General features: G+C 43.3%; 1 protein-coding gene across 1 annotated transcript; it reads left to right on the top strand.

The window, feature by feature from the left end:
• The first annotated feature begins 298 nt into the window (after nt 1–298).
• ATP6V1G1 (ATPase H+ transporting V1 subunit G1) lies at nt 299–10,737 on the top strand. Its single transcript, XM_070459234.1, has 3 exons — nt 299–494; nt 6,550–6,650; nt 9,933–10,737. Exons 1-3 carry the CDS (start codon nt 413–415, stop codon nt 10,104–10,106), a joined length of 357 nt encoding a protein of 118 aa, XP_070315335.1. The 5' UTR covers nt 299–412; the 3' UTR covers nt 10,107–10,737.

The following is a 10,737-nucleotide window of genomic DNA, read 5'->3' as shown; positions in this document are numbered from 1 at the left end:
GGAGAAAGTGATTTGACCTGGCCCTTCTCTGGATCTCAATGTAAGTTTATTGTAAACGGGAGGGATTACTACAATAACGACGTGACAGAAAACCACAAAGATGGAACCAGAGAAACGCCAGGCCGAAGCTTGCTCTTGAGACAGGAAGACACAGGAGACAGATGCTGCGCAGGCGCAGTCAAGCCACTCCACTCTCCCGCCTCCTCCCCGCTTCTTGCCCCGCCCCTAGTCGCCGGGCGCCCAGCGCAGTCAGCTGACGCTGCGTCATGGAGGTCACGTGCCGGTGGGCGGGGCGACTGGCGCAAGCGCAGATCGTGCGCGTCTGGACCAGCTGACCCGAGGGGGAGATTCGGCCGAGTAGGCCGTCGTCTGCCGCCTCGTAGTCGCCTCCGCCGGCGCCGTCGCCATAGCCATGGCTAGTCAGTCGCAGGGAATCCAGCAGCTGCTCCAGGCGGAGAAACGGGCCGCCGAGAAGGTGTCCGAGGCCCGCAAGCGTGAGTTTGGGTTGAGGCAGCCCGGCGTGGCGCGAGTCCAGGGATTGCGGCCAGGCCGCGAGGGGTGGTAGGTAGATGAGGACCGAAAAACTGCGGAGTGGGCGGGGGAGGGGGATGGATACAGTCGGGGACGCTTGTGTGACTCGCTCTGAAAGTCTTGTAGGTCGCCTGAGAGCTGCGATGTAGGCTAGTAGATAGGGTGTGGAATCAGTAAGAGGTGGACGACCTTCTTAGGGTTTGGGAGTTGAATAAAATGGACTATCCAAACGGAAGTCGTTGTCTCCACCGTTTGCCGTGTTACCCAGTCTTAAAACAGTCCTCTTCGCCACGTCTCAGACCCTCCCTCATTCGCCATGTTTAGTCACTCGGCAAGGCTTTGTTTGTTCCCTTTTCTCCATCCCTGCATCCGGCATCTTAGTCCAGGACGCCAAGTTTTCTGAGACGGCGGTAACAGCCTAATTCGTTAATTCCTTAATACGTGCCAAACGCAGTACACGGTTCATTTGTGATCTCTTATTGCAGTTTTCAAAGCCCCAGTGAAGGAAGCAGCTATTGGGTAGATTAACTGCAGGTGAGAGGAGGGCTAGAGTTGAGAAATGAGAGGTTACTAAAGAACTTAATAGGAGGATCGAATCTAATTGTTGAGTGGGAGAGTTCCTCCTCTCCAATTCATTCTTCTCACTGTAGTCAAGAGTCTTTCATCTCAGTTGCCACTCTGATTTCCTCCTACAGTCCCCAACCTTTAGTGTCTGTAGAATAAAACCTAAATTCCTTAAGAGGGTGTAGGACGTGCTTTTGAATCAGGCTCTGGCTTTCTTCTCTAATCTCTTTTGGTGTTGCTCAAAGACAGGTTGGTTGATCCCACCTTCAGGCCTTTGCACAGTTGGTTCCTGATCGGAAAAGCCTTTTCCTAGTTGCCTCTCATTCTCAAACACATAGTCTTCCTTCAGATCTTAAAATTTAGGCAGTAGTTCTTCCAGGAAACTTGCCCTAACTTGTTCTTTACCCCTCAGACTAGGTTAGACCTCTCCCTAAGTGTCTGTTTCTGTCACCACAGTGCAATAACCTGTTTCTTTATATGGCTCACTTACTAGAATAAGCTCCTGGAGAACAGGAACTGTGTCTAATTAAACTTTATTTACTCAGTTTCCCATCTGGCGAGGTAGATGTTTCGATTCCTATTTTACCCATGGGAACGTTGGGACCCAGAGAAAAATGATATGACCATACCCTGGGAAACAACATAGCTGGGATAAAAATACCAAAAACTGGTAATCTCAGTATTCTCTTGATTTATTTCTTCTTTTTTTTTTTTAACTATAAGATTTACACTCTTCACCCATACTCAAGCCTGGCCCTGGTACTTTCTCATTTAGGGGTCATGTGATACTTTGTATTTCATTAAAAGAGCTTTTTTTGAGGGGACTGGAGATAGGAAGAAATCTTCTATTCTGGCTCTGGTGACTGGAAAGTTCTGTGTTCCTCATGGAGTGTTCTCATCATGCCCTGGATGAGTATTTCCAGAATGACTTCTCAGAGTGTGTCTTCTGATGGATCATAAGCAGTAGAAGTTGTATCTGTTGGGAAGTGTGTGAGAATATTTGGGGAAAGTGCAGGACCAATTACTTGCCATCTGGTTAAGAATGATTGAGGGAGGGGGGATCGGGATGGGGAATACATGTAAATCCATGGCTGATTCATGGCAATGTATGACAGAAACCACTACAATATTGTAAAGTAATTAGCCTCCAACTAATAAAAATAAATGGAAAAAAAAAAAGAATGATTGAGTGCCTTGGAAGTAGGGGTCATGATTTACACCTTCCTTTTTCTTGTCAGACCTGGTGCAGGGACTTGCCTCTCTCCCGTAGCTATTACATAGTGATGGAAAGAATTTGTTTTAAAGGAGTGAATTTATGTCTAATACATATCTCAGGATTTGCAGTAGCTAGGAATAGAATTATTAAGACCTACAATTTAAAAAAGTTGTTGCCTTTCTTGATCTGTAATCGTGCTTGACGTACCCAGTTAGGAATTGGAAAGAGACAATACATGATGCAGTAAAATGGTCCAGCCCAATTTTTCGTGAAATCAATGTGTCATTGGAGTGAAAATGCTGGCCTCTAAATGGCAGGCCCTCAAAAAAACAAACAAAAAAAAACAAAAACAGACTTAAGTTATTTCCTGCTCAGATATTTTTTTGTTTTCTGAGAAGCCAATCAAAATTGAACTTCGAAGATGTTTGCTGACAGGCAGAGAATGGTTTTCTTTGATTGTGGTTTTCATTCTGTTTGTCCTCTAATGGATGAGGATAAGAGGCTTGTGCAAGCTTCCTGATGGGAGGGACTGGCTGTGGGGAAAACTGGATCTTCAACAGTTACAACCTGACATAGAACAACAGACTGGTTTAAAATTGAGAAAGAGATACAATGAATCTGTATACTGTCACTCTGCTTATTTAACTTACATGTGAGTACATCATGCGAAATGCTGGGCTGGATGAATCACAAGCTGGAATCAAGATTGCTGGGAGAAATATCAATAACCTCAGATAGGCAGATGACACCACCCTTATGGCCAAAAGCGAAGAGGAATTAAAGAGCCTCTTGATGAAGGTGAAAGAGGAGAGTGAAAAAGCTCACTTAAAACTCATCATTAAAAAAACTAAGATCATGGCTTCCAGACCCACCACTTCATGGCCAGTAGATGGGAAAACAATGGAAACAGTGACAGGCTTTTATTTTCTTGGGCTCCAAAATCACTGTGGACAGGGAATGCTTTCATGAAATTAAAAGACACTTGCTCCTTGGAAGAAAAGCAATGACAAACCTAGATAGCATATTAAAAAGCAGAGATTACTTTGTCTAGTCAAAGCTGTGGTTTTTCCAGTAGTCATGTATGGATGTGAGAGTTGGACCATAAAGAAGGCTGAACGCTGAAAAATTGATGCCTTTGAATTGTGGTGCTGGAGAAGACTCGAGAGTTCGTTGGACAGCACGGAGATCAAACCAGTCAATCCTAAAGGAGATTAACCCTGTTACTCATTGGAAAGACTGATGCTGAATCTCCAATACTTGGGCCACCTGATGTGAAGAACTGACTCATTGGAAAAGACACTGATGCCAGGAAAGATTGAAGGCAGGAGGAGGAGGAGAGTACAGAGGATGAGATGGTGGATGGCATCACTGACCCATTGAACACAAGTTTGTGCAAACCCCAGGAGATGGTGAAGGACAGGGAAGTCTGGTGTGCTGCAGTCCATGGACTTGCAAAGAGTCAGACAGGACTGAGTGCCTGAACAACAGTAGCAAGAGAATGGTTACCTTAAGTAATTAATTCGGGGAGCTGTGGGAGTTGGGGGTGATTGCAAGGGGTATTGTGAAAATGTGGAGCTACTGCGTAATACTCAGGCCAGATTAGAATCTGTTGCTTTAGGAAATAATCTTGGCTTTGTTGGCCTTGAATGTATAGCTGATGAGGGGAATGGCATGTGGAGTAATGGGGTAGAGGTGGGCTGGTTCAGTTCAGTTCAGTCGCTCAGTTGTGTCTGACTCTTTGTGATCCCATGAATCGCAGCACACCAGGCTTCCCTGTCCATCACAAACTTCCAGAGTTTACTCAAACTCATGCCCGTCGTCGGTGATGCCATCCAGCCATCTCATCCTCTGTTGTCCTCTTCTCCTCCTGCCCCCAATCCCTCCAAGCATCAGGGTCTTTTCCAACGAGTCAACTCTTTGAATGAGGTGGCCAAAGTATTGGAGTTTCAGCTTCAGCATCAGTCCTTCCAATGAACACCCAGGGCTGATCTCCTTCAGGATGACTGGTTGGATCTCCTTGCAGTCCAAGGAACTCTCAAGAGTCTTCTCCAACACCGCAGTTCAAGAGCATCAATTTTTCAGTGCTCAGCTTTCTTCACAGTCCCAACTCTCACATCCATACATGACCACTGGAAAAACCATAGCCTTGACCAGAGAGACCTTTGTTGGCAAAGTGATGTCTCTGCTTTTAGGTTGGTCATAACTTTTCTTCCAAGGAGTAAGCGTCTTTTAATTTCATGGCTGCAGTCACCATCTGCAGTGATTTTGGAGCCCCCAAAAATAAAGTCTGACACTGTTTCCACTGTCTCCCCATCTTTTTCCCAGGAGATGATGGGACCAGATGCCATGATCTTAGTTTTCTGAATGTTAAGCTTTAAGCCAACTTTTTCACTCTCCTCTTTCACTTTTATCAAGAGGCTTTTTAGTTCCTCTTCACTTTCTGCCATAAGGGTGGTGTCATCTGCATATCTGAGGTTATTGATATTTCTCCCGGCAATCTTGATTCCAACTTGTGCTTCTTCCTGCCCAGCATTTCTCATGATGTACTCTGCATATAAGTTAAATAAGCAGGGTGACAATATACAGCCTTGACATACTCCTTTTCATATTTGGAACCAGTTTGTTGTTCCATGTCCAGTTCTAACTGTTGCTTCCTGACCTGCATACAAGTTTCTCAAGAGGCAGGTCAGGTGGTCTGGTATTCCCATCTGCTTTAGAGTTTTCCACAGTTTATTGTGATCCACACAGTCGAAGGCTTTGGTGTAGTCAATAAAGCAGAAATAGAGATGTTTTTCTGGAACTCTTTTGCTTTTTTGATGATCCAGTGGATATTGGCAATTTGATCTCTGGTTCCTCTGCCTTTTCTAAAACCAGCTTGAACATCTGGAAGTTCTCGGAGGAGGTGGGCTGGAGCAGACCCTAAGTGGTGGGCCCTAAACAGTACTGGAGAAAATACATAGCTGGAGAAATACTCCTTGAGGGGCTTAGACCTACCTTTTGGTTGTTTAGACTAGCCTCATTTAGTAGTAATGTCATGGGGTTATCACCAGTCTAAAATTTTGTTGTTAATTGTTGTTGTTTAGTCGCTAAGTGGTGGTTGACTCTTTGCAACCCCATGGGCTGTAGACTGCTAGGCCCCTCTGTCCCTGGGATTTCCCAGGCAAGATCAGGAGGTGGAAGGTTAAATTCAGTTTCATTCATCTACATGGACTGTGTGGGATTTAGGCAGTTGATATGCAATGGATTATAACAGCTTTCTTTTATTTTTTAATTCTTTTAAAAATTTTAATTGGAGGATAATTGTTTTACAGTGTTGTGTTGGTTTCTGCTGTACAACAGCATGAATCAGCTCTAAGTGTACATACACTCCCTCTCTCTTAAGCTGCGCTCCTAATAGCTTGCTTTTAAGATGCAGAATGTCTTTCATTCTGAATTAAACAAGTGTTCAGATTGATTGCCTAGGACCTCCCCCCCCCATCCCCCCTCCCCTGGCCACCCCCCAATTTGTGTATCTGAGAAGTTTGGACAGAGAAACTTAACTGATCTTGTGGTTCATTTTCTTAAAGACTCTGACAGAAGCTAGAGAACTTTTCCAGCTGTCTGTTAAAACTATGCTCTTCTAGAAACCAGAGCCTCTGTGTTTCTTCACTTAGATGTTTGTGCAATTTTATGTCCAGTGCTCCACATCTGAGAATTCCTTCTCAGAACCAGTTTCCCTGCTTATTTCCTTGTGCACAGGCATGGACACTAGTTTCCAATATTACATCATCTGTTTCATTAGTTACAGTTTAGGTTGATGTCCTTTGGGAGCATATTAGCCGCCTCGGTAAGCTTCTAAGCCTAGCTCTGATTGTAATCAGCAGCATACTTAGATGTTTACTTCTCATGGAGAGAATTCCCCAGATGGCTCATGTAGCCCATTTTATGTTGATTCTTAGTAGCTGAGGTTGAGAAAATACTCTGACACATTCCAAAGTTTCTTGCATCATTTTTACAGTCTGTTCGTATAGAAGGTGGTCCTTTTTATCGATTCACTTCTCAGTGAAGTATAGTCTAGTCAGGTACAGGAGGCAGGAACCTGTACTGTTGGTTAGCTCTCAATTCCCTTTCTCCCTCTTCCCTATACGTGTCTCTTGAGACTGTATTTTTAAACTTTTGTCACTGTTTATGGTTAGAATTACCATCTCAGTCTCTGCTTCCTCTTATGCTCCTCTCTTAACCACTTCCTTTGAAAACAGGAAAGAACCGGAGGTTGAAGCAGGCCAAGGAAGAAGCCCAGGCTGAAATTGAACAGTACCGCCTGCAGAGGGAGAAGGAGTTCAAGGCCAAGGAAGCTGCGGTGGGTCCAGTTAATTTTCATTATTATTGCCTTAGTTTCCTGAGGCTTCCTTCCCCTCCTTTTCCCCTTAGGCTCCCAAAATATTCAGCATAGCTCAGCGATTCTGATTCTGGTAAAAATTTGAAAACTGCGTTATTGGATGCTTAGGCTGAATCCCTCAGGATGATTAGTTTTTAATATTTGAATTCTAGTCTTCACTCAAATAATGAAATTATTAATGTAATTAGATATTAAATATAGATGACTATGGAGATATATGTTATTTAATATATATTAAATGTAGATAATATTAAATATCTTTGGACAGTGAATGTGTGCCAGATGCAGAGGATCTACTGTGAACAGAAATAGACGTGGTCCTTAGCTTACAGTCTGGTGGTCAGGGACACTCAGTAATAAAATAGAAGTCACGCAAATGGGCAACTGAAGAGGACTGTGATGGACATAAACATGAATTTCATGGAGTTCTGCTTTAGTTTAGTATGGATAGTAACTGACCAGTGGAGGCTAGACCACGATGCAAGTGATGCGTATAATAATAGTACAAAAACATCACAGAAGGTACGGAGGAAGCAGGGGAAATTCTGGAAAAGGTAAAGAATGGTAGAGGCTTTGTAGAGAAAAGAACCTCCATCTGAACTTCTGGATACAAGATAATAGGAAACAGTTCAAGCTGGTTTAAGCAAAGTGGAATTTGTTGACCTACATGATTGGAAACACATGTAATGACTGAGTTCATTTTGATCTATGAGCTTAAATAATGCTCCCAGGGCTACCTCCATCTCCCCTCTCTGCTTTTATGGGCTTCCTTCTCAAGTTCTACATTATGGACTACTAGATCCAGGTACACACCCTCCCAGGTCCAAGTCCAGCGATTAAAGGGTCATGCCTCTCTCTCAGTAGGTAGACAAAGTTTTGTTCATCTTTGCACTGGGCAGTGACTGCTATTTAAATTTAAAATGGGTCTGGGTCTCTGACTCATGAATTTGTGCTGTAAATTGTCAGACTGCCCACAAGACAGTGTAGAAATAGGGGCAGCCATCTTGTCCTGTTTTTGCATTGATGCTGCCATTGCTTATAGAGATGGTCTCTGTGTTACATTTGTAAGCATGAGCGCTGCAGTATTTTTCTAGCAGTATTCCATTGTAACTGCTTCACTTTTGAGACTTCTGGGGCTTGCCGTATAGTTTACATATTCATAGAACAAAGTAGTGAACTTCCACCCCCCCACCCCCCATTGAGTAAGGATTATGGACTTTTAAAATATGGGTAACCACCTGAGCCAACCATTATGAAATGCTCCAAGGTATTCCTATAATATGAACAGTGATAGTATGAAGAGCCCTAGGTTTGAATCTCTGCCTGTTCACTTGAACCTCTTTGAGTGAAGGAATATAATTCTAACATATGTAATAAGGCAACAGCAGCTTAGGTGTTGGAAAGGGTTGGGCACAAAAAAAGGGATGCCTTAAGAACCTGATGGGTCACGGTCTGTTAAAGTAGGTGCAACAGTTAACAATGAGAAGACAGTAAATGAAAGTTTTATCTATCAGTCTGTGTGAAACTGTAAATGGAAACTGAAGAGGTAAGACATCTGTTCACCAAAATTTCAAGCAATAAAACGGCAACAGTGAGAGGATAGTTCCCCTCTCACCCAGACCTGTAGCCCTCCTCAGAGATAACCACTGTTAACAGTTTCTTGTGTATTCTTCTAGAATGTTTATATTTGAATGAACAGATGTCATGTGTTCGTAATACTTGTGAGTCCACTGCTGAAGTGCTAAAACATTAACTAGTCATAGTAAAACTGTATATTCCTCCTAAATTGCATCTCCCTAGTGTTAAAAAGCAGAGACATTACTCTGTCAACAAAGGTCCGTCTAGTCGAGGCTATGGTTTTTCCAGTAGTCAGGTAAGGATGTGAGAGTTGGACTATAAAGAAAGCTGAGCGCCGAAGAATTGATGCTTTTGAACTGTGGTGTTGCAGAAGACTCTTAAAAGTCCCTTGGACTGCAAGATCCAACCAGTCCATCCTAAAGGAGATCAGTCCTGGGTGTTCATTGGAAGGACTGATGTTGAAGCTGAAACTCCAGTACTTAGGCCACCTGATGTGAAGAGCTGACTCGTATGAAAACACCCTGATGTTGGGAAAGATTGAGGGCAGGAGGAGAAGGGGACAACAGAGGATGAGATGGTTGGATGGCATCACCGAGTCAATGGACATGAGTTTGGGTAAACTCCGGAAATTGGTGAAGGACAGGGAGGCCTGGCATGCTGCAGTTCACGGGGTGGCAAAGAGTCGGAAATGACTGAGTGACTGAATTGAACTGAATGTTACTTTTTAAGAGTTACTGTTTTTTTTTAAATACCACATATATCTCCCTTTTAAAACTGCACTAGAAGATAATACTAACCCCCAGGCCTCAGTTGTTGGGTCTTCAGGGTCATTCCAGTCGCTGGTTAAGGCTGCACATTAGACTCTGGAGAGAGGTGACTGTGTCCCTCTCTGGGATGACTTCCCAGCAGTGGAAATGCTGTACAGTTTGTTTACCTTTTGTTCAGTGTTGAAAAGTCAGCCACCCAAGTGACTGTATCAGCCTCTGCTCTCACAAATCATGGGAACGCTGACTTCTCACATGCTCTTTGGTCACAGTGTTACATTTCCTGCTGCTGCTTACTTATATTCATGATGTAACTGGGTTTCTTCAAAAGTCAGAAGTCAGTCAGTTCAGTCGCTCAGTTGTGTCTGACTCTGTGACCCCATGAGCAGCACGCCAGGCTTCCCTGTCCATCACCAACTCCTGGAGTTTACTCAAACTCGTCCATCAAGTTGGTAATGGCCATCCAACCATCTCACCCTCTGTCATCCCCTTCTCCTGCCTTCAATCTTTCCTAGCATCAGGGTCTTTTCCACTGAGTCGGTTCTTCGCATCTGGTGGCCCAAGTATTGGAGTTTCAGCTTCAGCATCAGTCCTTCCAATGAATATTCAGGACTCATTTCCATTAGGATGGACTGGTTGGATCTCCTTGCAGTCCAAGGGACTCTCGAGAGTCTTCTCCAACAATACAGTTTAAAAGCATCAATTCTTTGGTGCTCAGCTTTCTTTATAGTCCAACTCTCACATCTATACATGACCACTGGAAAAACCATAGATTTCATTAGATGGACCTTTGTTGGCAAAGTAATATCTCTGTTTTTTAGTATGCTGTTTGGGTTGGTCAGAAAGCTGCTTATTAAATGTTCGTCCTAATGTTCCCTCTCTTGTCATTCCCCGAATCCAGGCTCTGGGATCCCATGGCAGCTGCAGCACTGAAGTAGAGAAGGACACCCAGGAGAAGATGACCATCCTTCAGACCTACTTCCGGCAGAATAGGGATGAAGTCTTGGATAACCTCTTGGCCTTTGTCTGCGACATCCGGCCAGAAATCCATGAGAACTACCGCATAAATGGATAGAGGGAGAAGAAAAGTGCCTGTTCCGTGCATTGGCGTTTTGAATGCCTTCATGGAACGTGAGGTTTCATTTAGCAAGGCTTGAGTTATATCTTATGAAAAGGCATTAAATTATTTCTGTACATTATATAGTAGGTCCCTTCACTTTTTGCAGAATCGAAAACGTAGATTCTTTGTACAGGCTTAGAGCTTATCCAAAGATTGTATCTTTTTACCTCATATTTCTTAGAAATTTAGTGGATGTTTGTTGTGTGTTTTCTATGCCTTTTCACTCAAGCAGCATATTATCAACACTGACTTTTTCTTTCTTAGATAGTTTTTAAAAACCCAATTTTCTTAAGAAAGAAAGGGATTAAAATGTTTTTTTTCCCTAAATCTTTCTTGAAGGTCAGGGGCTTTATCTATGAAAAAGTAGTAAATAGTTATTTGTGACCCACATGAAACAGCAGCCAGCCTTAAAATAGTCCTTTCCAGCCAAGGATTAGAATAATGGGTCCTAGTGTTGGGCTGCTCTTAGTTTCTCTTATTCAAACTTACTAGATGGTAGAGTTCACTAACTTGTTACATGTTACTACTTGGTGTACTGATATTGTACTGATAATCACTGAAAAGTAAAGACTTGCATTCCCTCGTC

The sequence above is a fragment of the Odocoileus virginianus genome, chromosome 31 (assembly GCF_023699985.2).
Source record: "Odocoileus virginianus isolate 20LAN1187 ecotype Illinois chromosome 31, Ovbor_1.2, whole genome shotgun sequence".
Lineage (NCBI taxonomy): Eukaryota > Metazoa > Chordata > Mammalia > Artiodactyla > Cervidae > Odocoileus > Odocoileus virginianus.
This window is presented reverse-complemented; position numbering and strand designations above follow the sequence as displayed.